Source organism: Balaenoptera physalus (assembly GCF_965194825.1).
Source record: "Balaenoptera physalus genome assembly, chromosome: 4".
NCBI classification, from domain to species: Eukaryota; Metazoa; Chordata; class Mammalia; order Artiodactyla; family Balaenopteridae; genus Balaenoptera; species Balaenoptera physalus.
Genome location: NC_138891.1, coordinates 15,225,715 through 15,248,106, shown reverse-complemented (window position 1 = coordinate 15,248,106; position 22,392 = coordinate 15,225,715). Strand labels below are relative to the sequence as shown.

At 48.8% G+C, this 22,392-nt stretch overlaps 1 protein-coding gene across 2 annotated transcripts in view; it reads right to left on the bottom strand.

The window, feature by feature from the left end:
* Positions 1-22,392, bottom strand: part of LOC309659478 (inhibitor of carbonic anhydrase-like) — a 59,910-nt gene that overhangs the window by 5,037 nt on the left and 32,481 nt on the right. The window contains exons 7-16 of one of the 2 annotated variants that reach the window (XM_082459294.1): positions 20,448-20,626; positions 18,963-19,134; positions 17,911-18,059; positions 15,779-15,869; positions 14,474-14,530; positions 11,641-11,796; positions 8,618-8,759; positions 2,510-2,574; positions 1,686-1,870; positions 238-424 (exon numbers count right to left, since the gene is read on the bottom strand). In XM_082459294.1, coding sequence (XP_082315420.1) covers positions 238-424; positions 1,686-1,870; positions 2,510-2,574; positions 8,618-8,759; positions 11,641-11,796; positions 14,474-14,530; positions 15,779-15,869; positions 17,911-18,059; positions 18,963-19,134; positions 20,448-20,626 — 1,383 coding nt within the window. Of the gene's footprint in view, positions 1-237; positions 425-1,685; positions 1,871-2,509; positions 2,575-7,222; positions 8,760-11,640; positions 11,797-14,473; positions 14,531-15,778; positions 15,870-17,910; positions 18,060-18,962; positions 19,135-20,447; positions 20,627-22,392 lie in introns of those variants that run through there. The other variant, XM_082459293.1, reaches the window with a different exon arrangement.

Below are 22,392 nucleotides of genomic sequence, written 5' to 3'. Positions count from 1 at the left end.
TTCTGTTGCACTCTCTGGCTCCTTCAAATGATTTGGCCTTTTCAGTTAGTGTCTTATACTGTGGCCTAATTGACTGCCTCCCTGGTAAGCCTGAATCCTCCTGCGGGGCCAGGAGCAAGCTTTCCTAATCTTTGTGTCCTATTCGTACTGGCCCAGGCTTGGCACACCGTCATCCTTAAGACAAACATGTTTACCTTGACCCCCACGTTATTGCTCCTTGGTGTTTATTCTACTCACCAGAGGGTAAGCACTGTCTCATGTTAGCAATAGCCCGAAGATACTCTGGCCCTAAGTATTTTTGATAAGTTGTTCTGTCCTGAAGGTTAGCCAAACATTCTGTGTCATCGCTGAAGAGCAGATCCTTGGTTGAGGATTTGAACAGCTGGAACATCATGTATTCAAACCCGTTTCTTCCAAAGAGTTCCTGGGTTAGACAGACAGACAGCGAGTGACCAGCAGCACCGGGCAGCACGGAGTTGTGTGTTCTGCCTCAGAAGCCCCGAGTCTGCTGGACTGCTCAGCTCCAGGCCCTGGGAAACCTGGGACACAGAGACAGCTTAGGAGGTACCATAGTAAAATGGCACAAAGCATGGCCTCTAGGTTCAAATCCAGGCCCTAGCTTTTCCTGTCGAGTGACTTTAAGAAAATTCTTGACGGAGCTCAGTGAACCTCAGTTGACTCATTTGTATATGGAGGTAATTACGCTAAATACTGAGATGATGTATGTAAAGCAATTGCTAAATAGAAAGAGCTCCAAGTTCACAGCTATATCACTATCCCAACCAATCACTGCCGGATGTTTTCAACTCTCTGGGTCATCCTTCCATGTCTTCCTGTGGCCGGAGCCCTTGCTACCTTGCCTCTTCTGTTCTCTGGACCTGCCCCAGGCACTGCCCCTGCCCCTCCCCCATTTCCTGCCCCCCCCCTTCCTTTGTCCACTTTCCTTGTAGCCCAGGTGGCAGCTCGCCCTGTGTGGGACCCATCCCTTCAAAAGTCCATGACCAAGAGCCTCTGTATTTCCACCTGTCCCTGGGTCATCACCTTTCAACTGTGATGTGTGGGCAGCATGTGCTAAGATATGTATTACTCATTTGGGGCTCCTCCAGGAATGGGGTGTGCTAGGGCAAAAGGCAGACAAGGCTTTGGGTTTCCTTAAGATCACCTGATTCAGACAGCCACTACTCCATAGGGTCATCCCTTGTTGGCTGCCTGTAGAGGTCATGAGTTTTCTGCATGTTGGCTCTTTGACTTTCACGAAGCCCAAAACAGTCTCAGCCTGCCCAGGTCCAGGAAGCACACTGGGATCCTTCCTCCCTAGGTCACACAGAGTAACCTCCGTTCTGCCTTTTCCACATGTAGCCCAGCCTACTGTGAAGGGCACTGGGCCAACTCCCTCATTTCTGTGACAGAACAAGTCCAAGAGGTACCACGACTCTGCTTAGAGAGTCAAGTGAGTCTCAGGGAGACGCTTGAGATACCCATGCATCTGGGACTCTTCCAGTCCACTGTGATACCCTAGACAGCCCCAGAGCAAGAAGTGAGCACAGACGCCAGCCTTCCACTTTCATCAGAGTCAGGGCCCACTGCCGAGGGATAAAGAGCGTGCGACTGGGCTGGGGTGCGCCTGTGCAGCTTTGCAAGTAACCTAAGCATACGTTTGGGGGATGAGGACTGAATTCCCACACCTGTTGGTTGAAGAGCATTCTGCGGACAAAATCCGCCTTATCTTTCCTTGAGACCACAGCATGACTTGGGACTATGGCCAGGTGGCAGCTCTGAGCCTCGGTCACAGGCTTCCTGGTGCCATCGAGGCACAGCAGCTGGAAGTCCGACTGCTTCAGATCCTTCGCCCAGGCTTCAGGGTTCTTTCCTGGGGAGAGAGAGGAGGTGGACGGGCCACAGCTGACAGCTTTGGTCAAGGCACCCTCAATAGGGGGTGTGACCGACCACCAGTGCCTGGGAGAATCACAGAGCCACAAAAAAAAGAATAAAGCCTTTACAATAAAGCAGAAGAGAAACATTCATAAACTCATAGATTCTATTAAAGGCAAAGATTTCTTCAACAGACCTGAAAAGCACTAGGCAGAAAGGAGAAGACTGACGGATTGAACCATACTAAAATGAAGAATGTTTATCAAAAGACATCATCAAGAAAGTGAAAGGCAAGCCTTTTCAGAGAGGGACAAGATATTTGCAATACACATAGCTGATAAAAACTTGTATCCAGAACGTATAAAGAATGCCTAAAAATCAAGACAGCCAGATGTGCTCATATGGACTGCGGCAGCCGTATGTTTGTCAGTTGAGTTCAAGACCAATGTGATAACCAACCCTGTCAAGTCTGCCCAGACATGAAGAATTGTCTCATTCGCTAAATAAAAATGGTTAGGACCAAAGTCACCAGAGTCTGATGGGGTTAATAAACTTCCCCCCTTGCCCATCTGGGGAGTCATTTCCCAGGAAGGACTCTGAGTTTTCCGAGAGAAGAAAGGACAGTGTAGGCGCGTACCGTCAGTGTTCTGCAGGACCGTGGTGTACTTCACAAAGGCCACGTCTCCCTTCTCAACCAGACACCTGCACAGAGAGGGTCAGGTCAGCAAGGAGGACTCACAGCAGTGGGAGGGAGAGGCTCCAAGAGGGAACCACTGGGGGCTCCCAGCCCTACCCCGGGCCACTGGGCACATCTGACATGGCCCACTTACGTCACACACGCTACTGTGATGCCTGCTGTCCCTGGGGACTCAAGGGGAAATGTCATGGAAAAAAGAAGTCTGCTTATTTAGATTCTATTGTAGATACCTATTGTTTGGTTCCTTGTTTTAAACACTGATCGGTTTCTCCACAAGAGATGCTTGTGTTCTCCTATTAATAGGGATATCCAAGGATAATTCTCTGGTTGGATCAAAACTCACATCAGAGATTAAAATCAGCATGGAAGACGTGATTCTGAAGGAGTCCTATCACATCCATATGTCTACTCAGCCTTAACAAAAGTTAATGTGCATCATGAGATATTTTCATGCTTAATCCCCTGAAAAATGTTTCTCTGTGTTTAAGGTGCATTCTTTGTGAGAAATGTCGAGCGCACTAAAAATCAGTTTTGCGATATTCAATCAGTTGGAATTGATCCAGTTCTCTCTCTCTCCTAATCTTCGGGTCCCTCTATCATTAGCTAGGCTCAGCTACTCCGTTCAATTTTCCATCTTGCTCTATTTCCTTGCTTCAACACCACCCCCTCCACGCTGGCCAGTGCAATCTCAGTCCTGAAGGAGCCTGATCGTCTGCCTCAGGTGTGTCTGCACCTCGGCAGTGAGGTAAACCAGAGCTTCCTATCGTTAACTTCACCTGGGCATTCCTGTTGTCCCTCCTCTACTCTAGATCTGTGATTCTCCAAGTGTGGGCTGGGCCGGCAACATCAGCACCAGTGGGAACTAGTTAGAAATGCACATTCTCGGGCCCCACCCCAGACCTACTGGCTCAGGAATTCTGGGGGTGGGGTCCAGCCATCTGTGTTTTAACAAGTTCTCTGGGAGATTCTGATTTGTGCTCAAGTGTGAACCAGTGCCCCCACCCCCCACTCTATAGAGCTTGAGACAGTACCCCCTCAACTCTATAGAGCATGGACTCCAAAACGTTCTCCCACTTCCTGTAAACCTCTGTCTCTCCACACACCCCTACCCAACACTCACACTCTGACATGTGCTTTGGCTTCCCGGAGGAAACACAGAAATCGTCACGTGGGCTTCCTTTCAGCATCCTTCTGCCAAATCTGGCAGCCCAAGCCTCCAGCACTCTCCTGCCCTCCAGGGACAAAGGAGGAGGGAAGGTCTCTCTCCAGCAAAAGTCTCCTCCCTGGGTGGTCTGCACCTCACCCACACTCAGGCACTTTCCACTGTAGTCATCCTCTTTCTCTTCTATAACCCTCTTCACTCTTCTCATCAGCTTCCACACTTCTTGTAAAAACAAACAATAAGCCCTGCCTTGACCCCGCACTGCCCTTAGCAATGGGCCTCTCTCCAGGACTCATCCAAACACCTGAAAGGATCATCGCACTTGCCATCAGCACACCTGCACATGACTCTCTGACCCTTGCCAGTCATCTTAGGGGACTGACTCAGTATTGAATCTCCTCCCGCCTGGGTCACCAGATCCAGAAGCCAGTTCACTGTACTCATTTTGTTTGATCTCTCAAGTTCATCCTTTCCCCAGTGATCTGAAATGTCAGCTTTGTTTTAGATTAAATATAGTATGTCCATGTACCTGTCTTGGAAATATTTTCTCTTCCACTGATTTATTTGTCATTTTTCACATAAACCAGCCTGCATTGATCACAGCATTACCGTATTAAGTAGTATTATACTATGATTTTTATATCTAAGAAAACAAAATTCCCTTTGTATAATTTTATTTTTAAATTCTTGGCTCTTGTTTGGTCTACCAAGCTTTAATACTTTTTTGAGTACTGACTCCCCCTCCCCATCCCCTTTAATCCATCTGGTCACAGCGGAGGCAGCTGAAACTTCACAATGCAACTTCATGGCATGAGTTATGTGAGCGGGAAACTTTGACCTGAACTGGGCTGACAATCCTACGTCCTGGGACCTGGGACTAATACGTTATGGTCTGTGTTTGCTTCTTTATAACTGAAGACCTGTAACAATGCTGGGGCTTCTGGTCACAGACATTCCCTCTGTGTAGACTGAGAAACAGAGAAAACCACCCTGCGGGGAAAGAGAAATGAGGCAGATGTGCAGAGACAGAGAGAGAGAGGAGAAGCAGAGTGCTAAGAATTCATTCGTCATTTATCTGGAATTCTAATTTAACTGGATGACCTGAATTTTACCTGGCAACCCTCGCCTTAAAGTATCTTGGCCACTCCTGAGGCTCAGGTCTCTCTCAGCCCTTACAAGGAGGACGCTCCCACAGCACCTGTAAAAATATGCCCTTGCCTTAAGATGGTTCACATGGGTGTTTTCACTTGCAACCAAAGTCCTTATTCACTTTATTAAAGAAAAAAGATGTGAACCAAGATCAGCAGATAAAATGTATAGTATTCTAGAGAGTGAAAAGTGGTAAAGAAAACATAAAGCAAGAAAGGCGGATATGAAATATTGGTAAGGGTATGTGTGTAAAATCAGAGAGTGGCCAGGAAAGACTTCCCTGAGAAATCTTAAGGGAAATGAGGGAACTAGCCATGATGCTATGAGAAGGAGGAGCATTCCAGATGGGGGTAAGAGCAAGTGCAAAGGCCCTGAGGCAGGAGTGTGCCTGATATCTTCAAGGAACAGCTGTGATGCCAAGATAACAGACGGAGCAGAGACAGCAAGGGGAAAGATGTAGGAGATGAGGTCACACAGAGCCTTCCCAGATCACAAATGGGCCACATAGGTCAAAGAAGGACCCTGACTTTTACTCTGAGTTATATGGGAAATAACTGGGGGGCTTTAAGCAGAGAAATGTGATGCTCTGACTTATGTTTAAACAGAATCACTCTCGTTGCTGTGTTGAGACAACACAGCAACGAGAGTCGGGGAGGAGGATAGGACAGATGCATGGAGATCTGTTGGGGGTTATAATCCAGGGAGAGATGATGGTGGTTTAGATCAAGGTGGTATCACTGGAGATGGGCGATGAGGACAATTCTCGTTACCCTTTGCAGGCAGAGCTAACATGATTTGATGATGACCCAGACATGGGGTTTGAGAGAGAGAGAGTAGACACGGTTATCACACACCAAGGCTTTGACTTTTTCCTAAAGGAAAAACGGAGTTGCCTTTAACTGAGATGGCAAAGACCTCAGGAGGTACTGGTTTGGGTGGGAGTGTGCGAATTCCAGAAGGTCAGCTTGGGACATTTAAACTTGACCTGGTGATTAGAAATCCAAGTGGACATGCCCAGGAGGCAGTTGGATATATGCGTTTGGAGTTTCATCTGGAGTTTTGAAGAGATGTCTGAACAGGAACATAAATTTGGGAATTGTCAGCATATAGATAGATCGAGACTAGATAAAACTACCAAGGTCTGAGCATGAAGAGAGAAGACCAAGGCTGGAGCCCTGGGGCACGCCAACTTGTACAGGTTGGGGAATGAGGTAGAGCCAGCAAAGAGGACGAGATGCAGTAACAGGAGAGGGAGGAGGGAATCCAAGAAAGTGTGGGGTCCTGAAGCCAGGGAAGAAAATGTATGCAAGGGGGGGAAGAGATCGGTGGTGTCAGTGATCTGGGCTTTGGATTTATTTAGCAACACAGAGGTCCCTGGCAATTTAAAAGTGCAGTTTCAGCTGCGTGGTGGGTGGTGGTGTACGCGGGAGGGGGGTTGGGAGGTGGGGAGGGGGGATGTGTGGTGGGAGTAGTCGTCCCACGTGCCAACAGTAAGGAGGAATGTTTTCTGTAGATAATTTAAATACAATAATAAAACCAACTCCACTGGTTGGGGTGGGGGAGGTGAACAGAATCTTAAACTAGGCTTTGGGGAGATTGAAAGGAGAGAAAGTGAACTGAGCAAGGACATTAAAATATCCTCCTTCAAGGAATTTTGTTGTAAAGAGGAGAGAAATGGAAAGCTGCTGCAGAGGAAAGTGAGATCAAGAGAAGTTTTACTTATTTCTTTATGTTTAAGATGAGAAAACATCAGCATGTTTGTATGCTGATGGAAATGATCCCTTAGAGAATAAGATGCGAGAACACAGGAGAGAGAGGGGAGGAGCGCTGGGGCAACACCCTTGAGGGAGCTGCCTGACGCCGGGAGACAATTGCTGCAGGTGCAGGGCTGGGCTTGGCGAGGAGATGGCCTGCTCCTCCCCAGTAAAAGGAGGGAGGGCAGCGTCCAGGGTCACACACGCCAGCACTCGGCAGATGTGGCAGTGGGACGTTGTGGAGTTTCTCTTTCGATTGCTTCAATTTTCTCAGGTGAAATAGGAAACAAAGGTGTGATAGATGGAGGAAGAAGTGCTGGAGGATTGAGGAGAGGAAAGAGTATGGAATGGTCTTGTAGGAGCGTGGGGTAGCCATGGACTAGAGACTTCTGGCTCATCTGAGCTGGGTTCGCATTACTTTAAAGGGAGGCCAGTCAGCCTGGAGGCGCTGGCACCGAAGTAGAATGTTGCACCCAACCCAGGTCGAGGTTCAGCCAGGAGAGATGACCGGCATTTGCGGATGTGCCCAGGGGAATAATTATCACAGTTGGCTGTGGAATGTATGCTGCATCCGGAGGGGGAAAAGGACATGAGGGTGGGTGTGAACAGGATCAACGGACCTCAGGTCAGTAGGAATGGTGGAGCCGGGAAGCTAGAAGGAGTGAAAAGGCAGGCAGGTGGTGGCAGGCAGAATGAGATGTCTAGAGCTAAGACTGTTCTTTTTGTGCTCATCTTCACTTTGGAACTTGCGTGGTTCTGGATAGAACTCCGAGGACAGAATTCTAGGTCTCTGTGATTCTACTGTAATCATACCAAAATGGGACCATGGACCCTAATACCAACGTACCTCCCAGTGTAAAGAGAAGTTCAACTATTTTAGCTTAGGTTTAATGTTCAGCATATATTTTTGTAGTGGGATCTGTGAAAATATGTAATTTATGCACGGCTTATGAAAGTGACAAAACTTTGGAGAGGGAGGGACAAAGCAGTCTGGCAGTGTGATGAATAGAAGGCTCCTTTCTAGAGGCTCACGCGTTCTCCACACCACCCTAACTCCACAGAGTGCCCTTCATACTGAGAATTAACTCTACCTCCTTAACCAGGCCCACAAGGCACCGAGACAGCCAATGCCTGCAGCTCCAGCCTCCTCCCTCACCTGATCCCCTCCCTCCCAATGCTCTACTCTGGCACCTTCCCCGGCCTCAAATATGGCATCATTTGTCCAGCCCCAGCCTTTGTCCTTGCTGTTCCTTCTTCCTGGATTACTCTTCTCCAGATTTTCTCAGGCCTGATTCCCTCTCAACATTTAACCCTCAGTTCACATGGCCCCTCTGATCCTGAGGCCTTCCCTGACCACCTTTTCTAAGATTGTCCCTGAGTCACTGCCATATCACCCCCCTTGGTCACCCACCCCCCCGCCAGCACTTATCACAGTCAGGAAGTGATTATGCTTTATGTGTTTGTTGTCTTACTCTCCCCACGAGACTCAGAGCCCGTGTGTCTTGCTGTTGCTCTAACCTCTCTACTTAGAACAGTGCCTGTCACATACTAGGTGCTCAATAAATATTTCTTGAATGGATGGAGGAGCCCAGGAATATGTGTTTTTAAACACACTCTTCGACCAGGTGTAAGAAGCATGTATCCAGTGTCCTTCCTTTGATCTTAAACTGGGGCTCTGAAAGATCCTGTGACTTGTCCACAATCACACAGAAGGACAGATCAAAAGTAGAAGCAGGGTTGTGACCTGTGTCCATCAGTCTGGCCTCTCCCCAGGTGCCCCGAGTCCGCTGGCTCTGCCCAAGAGTGCTCCAGGAAGGGGCCGGGCTTGAGTCCTCAGGGCCCCTGGGAATCTGCAGTTCTGTTCTCTAATTCTGGCTCCTCCTAAATGCAGCACCCAGATGGTGGGATGATGAGAAAGGTGAAAGGGCAAGAAGTTCACCAGGCTGGTGCCAAAGTGAAAGGTGGTGGACAGAGGCTACTTGCCTGAGCGCCCCACTCGAGCCGTAGTATGCCTCGTGGCTGTTGGGAGCACACGTGTGGGCTGGCGTGCTGCTGCCATTGCACAGGGCACAGAGACTGGACGCTGGATCAGACCCAGGGGCACAGTTTTGACTGAAGAATTCATCTGCGCAGGAGGACACGAGAGGTCAGCTCTTCCTGCCTGTGTTGGCAAGAAAGCCTCAGACTTTGTTCCTAAAATTGCCTGAGTGACATAAAGACACACTCAGGTATTTAGTACCATATGATTAGAAACAAGAACCTTATGGAATTAAAAAAAAAAAAAAGGTTGCAGCTGGAGCAAAGTGAAGGGGGCCTGGCTGAAGCTGGGACAAGGGTCTTTGAGATCACAGAAGTCCCAGCACAGGTCAGTGGCATGGATGGGTGGACACAGAGTGGACAAAATTGGAAGTCCTGGGTGGTTGAACCTGTCCTGTATGCTTTCCGATCTCTACTGCCCTTGTCCATCTTTACAAGGTCTGCCATCATGACTCGAAGGCCAGGAAGGGGCCCAAGAGGCCCAGTTGCCCACCCCTGTGTTGAGCCCCAGGGCACTCTGGTGAGGAAACCACACAAGCCCCGCCCTCCTGGACCCCAAGTTTCTGTGGTGACAGTCACGACTCAAGTAGCCATGCCAGTGAATTCATGTTTCCCCATCATTGTGTTTCCCCACCGTGCTCTGGGAAAAAGAACATGGTTCCACGGCTACAGATAAAGGAACGTGGTGCAGACCTGGGAGTCAGGGAGAGGCCTCAAGTGGAGAGATGAAGAATGAATAGGAATTACCCAAGTGAAGGGCAAAGGGACGAGTTTTCCAGACAGGGAGCAGGATCTGCAAAGGCCTAGGGCAGGGGTTGGGGGAGGGGGCAAACAGCACAGAGAGCTTACTGGAGGCCATTGGGCCTGGACCACCCAGTGGTCCAGTGAGTGGGAGGGGTCAGGGTCCAGACCACATGTGATATTTTACACCTTTGTGTACTTTTTGTTCTTTATTCGTAGAGAAATGGGGAGCCTCTGACGGGCTTTAGACAATGTTGGGCCAGGGGTCTAGCAGCAGGGTGAGCCAGGACAGATGTGGGGTGCAGGCAGCAGGCTACTGCAGGGGTCCAGGGGACATGAGGGCAGCTTGAAGTAGCACAAAGGGGAGGGAGGAGCTACGTGGAAGGAGGAGAAGCTGATATCACTGGTGATGGACAGGTGTGTGGTGCATGGCAGATTCATTTCCAGCTGGGGCCAGTGGATGGACTGTGTTGGGGGGGCCTCCACCAAGCTAGGCAGCTCTGGAGCAGGACCAGGCTCGGCTGAGATGATGCATTCCATGTTGTACAGGCTGAGTTTAATGTACTTTTTGAAATACTGGACTAGATAATGTCAAACAAGCAGTTCAATATACATAGGTTTGGAGATCAAGGAGAGGTCTGTGCCAGGGACAACAACTTGACAGTTATCAGCATATAGACACAATAATAGTACAGCAGCAAACATTTATCTAGTGCTTTCTATGTGCCTAGCTTTGTACGTATAACGTTTGTTTAGATCGTCATCTAGGCTATAGGCATGGATGTGAGGGCTTGGGGGTTGAGTTTAGAGTGGGGAAAAAAGTTGCTTTCAGCAACTCAAACATTTATTAACCAGGTTGGGAAAGGGACTTTGTAGGGGTAGGAGTAAAAAGAAGCCAGTGTGTTTTCACAAAAGCCAGGAGATGGTGGTTTAAGGTGATCTGAAGCAGGAAAGGTCATGGAAGCACAGACTGGAGCCCATCCTTCCAGTTAAGCAACATGGAGGTCCCGGTAGCCTTGACCAGAGTTCTCCCTGTGGAACAAGGCGGAGGAGCCAGAGGGCAGGGAGTGCAGCCGTGAGTGGGGTGAGTGGCTGAGACCATGATCTTAAGAGGTCTGGCCATAAAGGGGAGAAAAAGGAGGCAGGAGCTGGAGGGGAATGTGGGGAGAGGGAGGGTTTTTAAAGGTGGAAGACACTGGGTGCGTTCACATGCTGAAAGAAATTGTTGGACATACCAGAGGAAGAGGTAGTAACAGGGTGCAGCTCTGGGGAGGGGCGAGGCAGGGCCCACAGCCAAGTGCAGGTAGGAGGACGGGCTGCGTTGTAGAGGGAAGCTGAGCAGGTGCAGCCAGCAGGAGCCCCCAGCTTTGGCGGTGGGGTGTTGATGAGAACCTTCCTGAGGGTTTGAAGTATCTCTTGCAGGTGCAGATGAGATCATGTGCTCAGAAAGGGTGATAGGTAGGTAAGCGTGGGATGGAGGTGTACGGACAACTAGGACATTAGGATAATTACTGGGAAGTGTGGGTGTGGAGCAGAGGATCAGTGGGGGTACTCGTGAGCGCCAGGGCAGAGCAGGGGGCGCTGGGGTCAGCAGCTGGAGCATCTCCATGGAATGAACTGCTCTGCCCTGCGACATTCTCCAGCTGCGTTCAGCTGATCAGGTGCAGAGGGCCAAGAGAGCGGGTGATGGGGTTCCTGCAGGGCTCGGATTTGTCACATGGGTGGGGAAAGCAGGGGAGCAGGAGCCTTTTAGGTATTGGCAAGAGTGTTGCTGAAATGACTAATATGGAAATTTAAGAGAGGTGAGGGTGAAAGTGAATGCTAAAGCACTCAAAGACTTACTGGTGTAAGGTTTTCAATTAAGAAAGCAGCCAATTCAGTTTATGTGGCAAAACAACACATACACACAAACACGCACACATATCACATGTGCACCCCTACGCCGCACTCTTGCTTTGCAACCCAGGCCTCTTCCCTGAGCCAGATTTGAAAGACATAAAGAGTAGCGTATTTCCCTGAGATCTGCCCTTTGGGCCAAACCACTTCCCTCAGAAGCAATGGGCGAGGAGAAAGGGGGGTCCTGCTAAGGAGATGTGAAGCTCGCCCACATGGCTGTCCAGCCCTTGTCCACACCATCCACTTATGCCATTCACTGAACTGAATTTCTCCCCTACACAGGCACAGGCCCAAGGAAGGGGCTGCCGCACCACCACTCAGAGCACACTTACCAAATTTACAGGACCCAGTTTGGTTGTATATGAAACCCATCGGGATGTTCCAGCCTGCAGAAGTGCCAACTGCAGTGTGGCAGGACTTCTTGCCTCGCAGAGAGTTCCAGGTGAGGTCAGCATCTGACTTCTTGACCACTGCCACGACGTAATAACCTTGCAACAGAGATACCAAGATGCAATTTCAGTACCTCCAGGGCGCTCCCAAAATGTACTGCAGAGCTGCTGCCTGCCGCTCTCCCAGGGGAGGGGGAAGAGCTTGAAGCCCTCACCTTGCTCTAGCAGATCCTCCCAGTAACCATCATTGTTAGGTACTCAGCCAAACAGAGCGACTCTACTGCTCTCCAGATATGTCTACAGGCATACACTCACAGGTATTTACACACACACTTCATACTTTTTCAACAGAATCCTGCCAGAGCATTCTTTTCTGCCAGTGCTTTATTCTTCCTCAATGATATCCCTTTTTGATTCAGTAGAAATAGATATGGCTGTCTCATTCTATTTATTAGTTGAATCTAAGTTATGTCCACTGTATAGAAGTACGGTGTTTTATAATCCCCCTACTGGTGGGCATTTAAGTTGTGACCCATTTTTCCCTATTAAAAATCACTTATCTAAATAAATCTTTGTATGGAGTGTGCACCTGTTTAAATATTTCTGTTGAATAGAAGTCCAAAAGAAAGAGCTTTAATGACTTCTTTTTTAAAGTCAAGTCTCTGATTTTCTAGGTTTACCATAATACCATTTTCTAATAATGACAATTTAATCTCTTCCTTTCCCCAATATTTTTTTAAATCTTTTTCTTATCTTTCTGCATTCACTTACAAAATAATGTCAAATATCTTTGGTGGGTGTGGGCATTCTTGTTCCTGATTGTTATGGGAACACCATTGATACTTGATGTATTCCTATTGCAGTAGAGTGTAACAGAATCCTGCTTGTTGAGTAAGGCCTAAACTGCAAGGCCGAGTTTAGAGACTGGAATCATGGGTAATGTGGTTCACTACCACCACTCCCACCACCCCCAACACACACACACTTTCTTGCTGTTGTGGTTGAGGTGTCTATATATTCATGCCTGGAAAAGTTGGGAATCAACATGGCAGTGGAAGACCTGCCTCACCAGTTACTAACTGATCTCAGACAAGTTGCTTAGCATCTAGGATTCTAAATTTCTCCTCAGTGAAATGGTAACAGTAATGCTAATATGAGCACACTGTACGTTAGGAATGGGAAGGGGAGGTTATGTGGATAGGTTTCCAGCCATGTTGCTAATGGCAGAAGCAGTACCAGAGCCCCTTTCTTGGTAAAGCAGATTCTCCTGAGGCCACCGCAAGCTCTTGCCTATCAGACCGGGTTCTATTACGCCATTCCGGCGGCCAAATACTGTTACAGTGCCTTTCTTGAGCTGTAACAATTTCTGCACAGATGGCATGATTTATTGTCATCTGGTGTGTGTGTATGTGGCTTTGGGATTAACCCTCTCCATCTCTACTCCAGTCTAACTTTCTCCATCACCCTGAACCGTCTTCCAAGCATCCTCATTGACCTACATTTGTACATCGCTGCAGTTCCTGGAAATTTCAATCACTTGTGAATCAATTAGAATTCTTTCTGACTTTACGTATTCTATAATCAGAACAACGAAATGCCAGCCCTTAGAGTTGAGGATACAGATCCAATTCAGAGAAGACAGAAAGCCATGAAAGCAGAGAGGGAAGAGGGACAGTTTATCCCAGGGCTGTGGTCCTACTGCAAACAAAGGGCAGCTGCCGCAGGGTGAGCGGCTTTGCACCCCTGAGGCCTTTGTGGAGGTGGGCGGTGCAGGGCCTCATGACCCCAAGCTTGTGTGCCCGCCCACCTCCTGCAGCTCTCCTGTCTCATAAGAAATTCCAAACCCAGGTGAGCACTTGTCTTCATCTCAAGATCCTCCATCACAATGGTTTTCAAAGCTTAATATGCATCAGAATCATCCCGAGGGCTTGTTAAAACACGGAGCAGCGGCCCCATCCTGGACCTCAGCAGACCTGCGGTCAGACTCAAGAACGCTTGCATCTCACAAGTTCTCAGGCGACGCTGATGCTGCTGGTCCAGACACCGCACTACCTAGAGGACCACTGCTCCAGCCAGTGCCCAAGACTAGGTACCTCAGGGACAGACACAGAACCTCTCTGCCCATGGGGAGACACAGATGGGAAAACTTGTCACCTGGTCTCCTATTCTGAAGAGGAGGTCGACTCCCCAGCTATTCAAAGCTGGCCACTAAAAGCTAGAGGGCTGATTTCATTTTCATCCCCCTCCTCTTCAGCAGCAGCATCTATGACTCCCCTCCTCCTCCTCCGAGGCATCCACTGGGCCCCAGAAACGTCAGCAACGGGCTCCTGCCCCGGTGCAGAGGTGGGTGGCGGTATGTGACAGGGAGCACTGCGGTGGGTCAGGAAGGGCAGAGGGGTTCCAGTCACGGCGCCTCTGCTCAAACCCAGGTGCAGCCACTTCCCGGCTGTGGGGCCCCGGGCAAGTCACACCGTCCCTGAGCCTCACTTTCCCATCGATGTGATGCGGCCAGCGATGTCCGTGTTCTAGAGGACTGCTGAGCGGAGTGCGCAGAGGCGGTACAAGCAGGAGCCCTCTGTCCACTGTGACACACCCCACCATAGACCTGCTCCTTCACGAGGGACTGCGGCAGGGTCATCTCTCTGTCTCTCTCTCTCTCTTTTATTTGTTTGTTTAACAACTCTAATAACTTTGATTTATTTGTAAGGCTTTCCTCACTCCCTCCCTGACAACAGGCCTTTACCTTTGAGCCCCAGTGTTACTGATTCTGACTCACCTTCCACAGGTGTGTTCACACACTTAGACCCAAGCTGCTCTTTGCCATCTTGAGACACTAAAAAGAAAAAGAATTAAGGTACAGGTCATTAAATTCTCACATTACTCGAGTCCTGACTTTCTCAGTCTCAATAGTCAAGAATAAAATGAGAAACGCTAGCTAAGCAGTTTATCATTGGCCATCAACAAGCCGAGATCCTGCAGTCCTATTTCACCTCCTCTCTCCTGACCTTTGCCACTGGAACATTAGGTTCCATCCCAGAACATGCCCAACACTCGGGGAATTACAGAGAAAGAAAATGAGATGCTCACTGAAGGGGGTGGGGTGGGGAACAGAAGCCACTGAAGACCTCGACAGAGATCCTTTCGATTTGCTGTGTGATTCTAGGCATACGGACATTCTTCCCTTCAGAGCTCTGGGCTGTGTAGACAATCCTTATAGTCATGCTGTGTTGGAGGGGAAGGATCCAGCCCATGGGTCAGAAAGACCTGGTTGCAGTCTTTATTCTACCTTGGACACATCATTCAACTTCCCCAAGCCTTAGTTTTTATACCTGCAAAATGGAGATACCACTATTTACTTCATAGAGTTGTTTTGTTTTGAAGGATAACATATGGTTTCTCACTCACTGCATAGCAGATGAGGCATTTAACAAATAGTGATGAAATCCTCTTTTCCCCTGGCTTTATTTTTCCAAGTGGATGGATCCCCACAAAGACCATGACCTTGTGGCCCCATCCCTCAATGTCCCAGTGCAGCTTGGGTGAGCTAATTTTGGATTAGTAAATTTGGCAAAAGGATCTAGGCACCTGTGGCTCTTTCTTTGTTGAAGAGAATGGGGAGAGGGTGGTTTCGATCGCCTCATCTATTGCAGAATGTGTTTTCCCTCTGCCCTCAGCATGCGGTCTGCCAGCAGACCTGTCTTCCTGAATTGGTGGGTGACTCTAACTCAAGGACAATTTGACAAGCCCCATGGCCAGCTCTATGCCATGCCCTCCAATATCACTCTTTCGGTAATAAAGGTTTTATTTTGATTTCTTTCTGCCTAAGTTCCGCATCTATATCTTAACTGGTTCTGACTCTGGGGAAGATAGATGTTATCTACTAGCTCCCTACACTCCAGATAACAGCTATTGTTATTGCCACACTGAACTGAATTATTTCCTCACCTTTCTGTTAACAGTTAACTCAACTGTTAACTGAACAGTTAACTGAACTGAATTATTTCCTCATTGAACTGAATTATTTCCTCACCTTTCCATAGCCCAGACGGAAGAAAACACAGAGACCCTCCCCTCCACTTACAGTAGTTCTCTGCCAGGACAGGCACCAGACCACATTTGCCCGCTGTGTAGATGAAGCCTCCATCCAAGCTCGTGGCATCAGCCTCTCCTTTCTGAAGTTAAGAAATAAACCAATAGCACAACAGTGAGTCTGTTATCCTGTCTCACCCTCAGAGGTTTCCATCTCATTGGCTTCATGTCACACGTCCTTGTGATAAACCAAATGGTGTATGACCCAAAGCTTCTGCTGCCACATAAACACAGGGTTTAGAAAACTGGACATACCTTTAGCCTGTTAACCCAGAAGCAAGCACACAACCCAGGTCATGCTCCCTGGTCATCTCTGTGCCCTCGCATGAGACCCCGTTCTGAGTACTGGACATGCCATCACTACACTTTTTTTGTGACCATTGTCACTCACTCGACAATGAGACTCAGGTTATGTGTCTAATCTGTTTCTATGGAACACGTTTCCTTCCGTCTGGCAGAGTTCAATTCTGTTCTTATAACCCCATTAGTACTCTACTCTAATTAATAATTCATTAGTAATTAACTCATGATTTTAATCAATGAACTTTTCCAACAACACAGACAAAAAAATGTGTACTTATATTCATAGATAAGGTCATCAAGAAACAAACACACAGACACGGGCACACTATTTGCTCTTCCGCTGTTAATTGCTCTTCTAGAAATCTATCTTAAAACAGTAGTAACTATAGAAGCAAAAGCTTATCAAGCCCCTACTATGTGCCAGGCCCTTTTCTAAACACTTTACAATGATTTCCTCTTGTACTCCCTCACAGAACCCAGTAGGTACTATAATTCTCCCCCTTTTATACCTTAGTTAACTGAAGCAGAGAGAAGCTAAGTAATTTATCCAATAGATGGTCACTAAGACTTAGGTAGTTTAATTCCTTAGCTTCTGCTCATAACCACTATGGAATGTGTCAGCCTCCAGGATCTGACTACTCCAAAGGACACATCCCTAAATACTATTCTAGGTATGTTTTTTTCATACACAAAATGGGTGCAAAATCTACCTCATAGGCTCATCATGAGGAATAAATGAGTTAATACAAGTTAAGAGCTCATACATATGCATGGCACATAGTAAGTAACTCCAGACATATTCACTGTCATTAATATTAAAGATATACTTAGAAATATTGATGGGTATAGAATAAAAATCTTCAATCCCGTATTATTTATAACAGCAAAGGATTTGGAAACCATTCAGATATAGACATTTAGAAATTGGTTGAATAAATATTTGGTGGACTATTATGTGGCCATTAAAAACATATTTTAAATGAATACTTCATTACCTAAGCAAGTGCACCAATTGTGCTCAAGAATTGAAATCATAATAACAACTGTTAACATTTATAGACTGCTTATTATATGCCAGGCAATGTTACAAGCACTCAAATTCATTTAATTCTTATAATTGACAAATTTAGGAGACTGTATAAATAGCAAGACTTTAATCTTAGAAGTTGGTCCCAGGGACGTTTACCAAAATTAGATCTTCTTTCTTAAGAAAAATTGTAGTCTCCTAAGTTTGTCATTTTTTCAATCTTTTATTTATAAATTTATTATTTTCTAATCTCAAAAATATTGTCTGCTCATAGAGAAAATGGACGGTTAATACCAACACAACATCATAACTCAGAAATTATGTGGTGATGATTTCTAAGTTATGAAGTTGTAAATGATATCATTTATTTTTCATTTCTTTTCCAGCATGTAATAATTTTATCACCAGAAAAAAAACTGAACCTGCCCAGAGAACTGGAAAGGTTGATTTGCTTTCCCAATCCACAGGGGTGCTGACCACACCCTGGGGTGTCACCCAGCTTCCTAGGCAGGACCCCTCAGAGATCCCTGGGCTCCAGAGCTGAGCTCCTAAGGAGTCTGGGTCCTGGGCTGCCCTGTTTCCGCCGGCCCCGAGCAGCAGGGGCCTGTGGGAGCAGCGGGGTGGGGCTTTGGAGAGTTGGGGGTGGGGGGTGGGGGAAGGCAGCGCGTAACAGGTGCGTCTCGGCCTCACAGCTGATGGGAAGACATCCGGGAAGGGGGCTTCACCGCCAGACTCGCAGAAGCGCCGCGTGTCCGGGTGTCAGAGCCCAACTGCAGGAGCGGGGCCCTCCTTACCGCGACAGCGGCGATGCAGCCCTCGGTGGTCTCCTCCGCGGTGCACTTCAAGATGCCACCGCTCAGGGCACTCCACTCGTCACACTTGGCCTTCTCGTGCTGGCCCACTGCACACCATATCACCCTCTGGGGGTCTTCTGCCCCTAGGTCTGATGGAGAAGAGCCAGGGATCCAAAGGAAGCCCCCAGATGGGGGAGGGGAGGGGGCGGTTAGCGCCACTGGCTTCCGAGCCGCTGCCCAACACCAGAGTTGGCAGCAGTGTCTCATGCCCATGTCACCGCTCATTCCCGCCTATCACCTCCCAGGAGAAATGGCGAACTCGGTTCCCAGAAAGAGCAGTGAAGGCAGAGCCAGCCCCCTCCTGACCTCCCCTACTCAGATGTCACCTCCCCAGGGGAGGCCTCTCTGAGCACCAGCCCAGCTCAGGGCCTTCTGGGGTTTTCTCTTCCAGGACGGGGTTCTCCCATCCAGGGAGCATCCCCCAGTTGGAAGCCAGTGTCATTTGTTCTGGGTGGGCCTGCTTGCTCTGACGCCCACATCAATCTCAGTGGCTTTGGTAGATGCTCCATAACTACTGGTTAACTAAGTGAAGGGGGTGGGGAAAGGAAAGAAGGAAGGAAGGAAGAAATAAACCATGGGGATCCAAAGGAAAGCAGGCACTGGATTAAAACCCTCTGAAATTCTAGCTCTGCTCCTGATGGTGGCAGAGGCTGTGTTCCCACTGCAGTTTAGGATGGGCTATTTTCCCTGTCAAACAGACCTACTGCAGGGTGGGGCAACCCTGGTTCACACAAGGGAGCCAGGACCATCATTACTTCAAGTTGCCTGTAATCTGAAGGTCTTTCAAAGCCTTTTGTGACCCCCTAATTCAGGCCTTTTCCCCAGCTCAGCAGAAAATCCTTGCATGAACCCAATGCAGGTGGTAGCTCCCTTGGGCCCTGCAGGCCAGTGAAGGTTGGGTGAGGTGAGGCTTGCGGGCACCAGGAAAACCTCCATGGCCACACCCTGCCCCATGCCCAAGCTCTCCAGGTCCCCCCCAGGACCTTACACACCACTCATTAGATGCTGGATGGCAGAAAAATACTCGTATCCCAGGTATAGCTTGGCATCCATCTTAGGTGGGACTCTTAAAAACCCAAGGGCGGCGTCCGTAAACAGCAGGTCCTTTCCATGAGGAGAGCCGAAGAGCTGGAATTCTGCTGACTTGTCTTTTCCAAAATTCTCCTGTTCAAAGGATAAAAGAAACAGTGAAGGAAGGAGGCTAGCATAAGGAAGTAAAGGAAAAACAAACCCCAAACCAGACAAGCAGAGCAGAAAGCGAGAGAAATGTGAGTGCCTGACAGTAAAGACCATGGCAAGGCCCTCCAGAGTCCCTGTGGCTCACGGGGTTCTCAAATCTCCTCCAGCAAATCCCAGCTTGTCTGCTTTGTGGGCCTCAGGGAAACTGCCAGGGGCTGCCCCCAGGTCTGCATAAAGGGTACTCAGGCAGCTGCCCCTCTCCTATGCTGCATTCCCATGGGGCAGCCAGTGATGGTGGCCTTGTTGCTGGCCATCTGATTGCCCCAAGTGGCTCCGGTGGGCTTCATCCTGGAGCAGGTGTGGATCCAGGACCATCAAGCCTAGAGATCAGAAGTCCTGGGCGCGTCTGCCACCCCAGGCCTGCCACTGAAGGCCTTCAAGCAGTCCCTTCCTCTTTCTGGCCCCCTCAAAAGCGAAGGGCCCTTTGCGTATAACTCCCGCTGACTGGCCCAAAGCCATTCCTGATGGTAGCTGACGGTAACACCTACCCACACGCTCTCTGCAATGTCTGCTTTTTGCTTTTGCAGTGGCTCTGCATGTTGCCTTCTCTGGCAAACCCTACATTTCCTTGGGGTGCCCACAGCTTACCCCCGGGGCCCAGGAACCTTTCCAGAGATGCCCTGCAAATCAGTCCCTTCAAAGTACATAATCCATGCCCCCAAGGTTGTGCCCTCTGGTGATTATCTGTGTGTATAATGTGCTCACCATATCTTCCACAGTCGTCTGTGAGTGACCCAAGGGCAGGTCTGTGTCTAGTTCATCTCTGACCACCCAGTGCTGAGCAGAGGGTGCTGACAGAGATGGGACAGGTGACCGGATGAGGGTGGGCTGGGAGAGAGGGCCGCCAGCACAGGACACAGAATGCTCATGGCCAGGAACCTGCTGCTGAGGGGTCCCCACCAATGGGGTAAGAGGGGAGCACCTCATGGAGGAACGGCACCTGCATTGCAGCCTGAGGACCTCTTTACAACTGAGAAGAATAAAATGGGGCAACAAGGGGCTTCTGTGGAGTCTTTGGCCCATGGCGTTGATGATGCCAAGGGAGGGAGTTTTATGGCCACTGCTGCCCATCACGTATCCAGACCGAGGGCTTGTCAGTGAAGCGGAGGACATGTGGCGTGGTTCCTGCTGTGCTGGACACCCACAACTTCCACAGTGGCTAGAAGGGAGTGAAGGCGAGCGCCCCAAATCCAAGCAGGGCCCCCTACGCAGGAGGGGAGGATGGTGGATGGGGCTACCTGGGCCAGGTTGAGAAGCTCCCAGATCAAGTCCTCCTTGCCGCCCATGCTTCGGGCCACGACGGCGTGGGAAGGGACCCGGGCCAGGTGGCACCTCTCGTACTCGTCCACAGACCCCCGGGTGTTGTCCCTGCAGAGCAGCTCATACTCGTCCCTGTCAGCCTTGTCAGCCAGGTTCTCTGTGGAGGGAAGCCCACATGAGCCGATGGCAGGCAGAGAAGGAGGTGTGGTCCCCGCCTCTCCCTGGATCCCAGATTGTTTGGGGATTTGTTGAAATAACTTTCTAAGCCCAAGATGGAGCCGCTCCTGCCTGGGATGCCACGTCACCACGGAAACTTAGATAACTTCCTGTGCCTGTAAATGTTCTGCTTGACCGGAAATGCAGTCTATCCAGTCAGCCAGGCCCCCAATGCCAAGCCAACTCTGGGCTCTATACTTCCTTCCTTCTTCCTTCTCACCCTTGGCAAAGTGGCCCCAGCCAATCAGATATTATCTATTTTTCTCTTCGTTGTTCTTTATCCTATCAAAGCTTCCTGCCTTCTGCCCTATTTTGCAGTTCTCTGAATGGAGACTGCCCACTTCAAGAAGTGTTGAAGTTTGTATCACCTAAACTGTCTTCTTTAATCATTTTTTAACAGCCTGAGGAGGACTAAAAGAGAATCTTTTCCAAATACATTTTATACAGGTGAGGATGCTGAGCCCTCAGGAGATGAAATGACACATTCTCACTGCAGAGAGACCCAGGGCTGGGAGGCATGCTAGGCCCAAGGCTCTGCTAACAAGGATAGTGACAGCAAATGTTTTCTGAGAGCTCACAGCACACCAAAGACTGACCTGAAGGCTCTCCATGCTCTGTCTCGTTTAATCCTCATAACGACTGGGGGAGGCTGGTAGATTATCCAGATTATCCCCTTCTAGAGATGAGGAGACTGAGGCTAAGAGGGTTAAGGGAACTCATCAAAGTCTGAGTTAGTCTGTGGCTGACACAGCGCCACGCTAGGACAATCCAGGTCCCCCACTAAAGCGGCAGAGCCCCCCCGCTGGGGGCAGAGCCTGCTGGGGAAAGGTGGCAGAGAGGTTGAGGGATAGACGGAGGCCTAGGGGCCCAGTCAGGACACTCTATAGGTGCAAATAAGGACCAGAAAACCGTGTGAGGAAAACAGGCTCTTTGGTTCCCCTTGTCTAGGTATTAGAAGGTGTTCTGAACTGTGTCCCCCTAAAATTCATATGTTAAAGCCCTAATCCCCAGCACCTCAGAATGTGACCTTATTTGGAAACAGAGACAGTGCAAATATGATTAGTTAAGATGAGGTCATAGTGGAGTGGGGAGTGGTGGGCCCCTGATCCAGTATGACTGGTGTCCTTCCTAAAAGGGGAAATTTGGAAACAGGGAGAATGCCATGTGAAGAGAAAGACAGAGATTGGGGTGATGTAACTGCAAGCCAAGGAGCACCAAAGATTGCCAGCAAACACCAGAAGCCATGGGAAGGGCATGGAACAGGTTCTCCCTCACAGCCCTCAGGAGGAACCAACCCTGCCAACAGCTTGATCTTGGAATTCTAGCCTCTAGAACTCAGACGATGAACTTCTGTTGCTTAAGCCACCCAGTGTGCGGTACAGTTGGTCCACTATATCTGCAGTGGATGTGGGTTCCACATCTGCAGATCAAAGATTTTTTTTTTTAATTCCAGGAAATTCCAAAAAGCAAAACTTGAACTTGCCACACAGGCAACTATTTACATAGTATTTACATTGTATTAGGTATTTAAGTAATCTAGAGATGATTTAAAGGATGTGCATAAGTTATATGCAAATACTACACAGTTTTTTTTTTTTAATAAATTTATTTATTTATTTATTTATGGCTGTGTTGGGTCTTCATTTCTGCGCGAGGGCTTTCTCCAGTTGCGGCAAGCGGGGGCCACTCTTCATCGCGGTGCGCGGG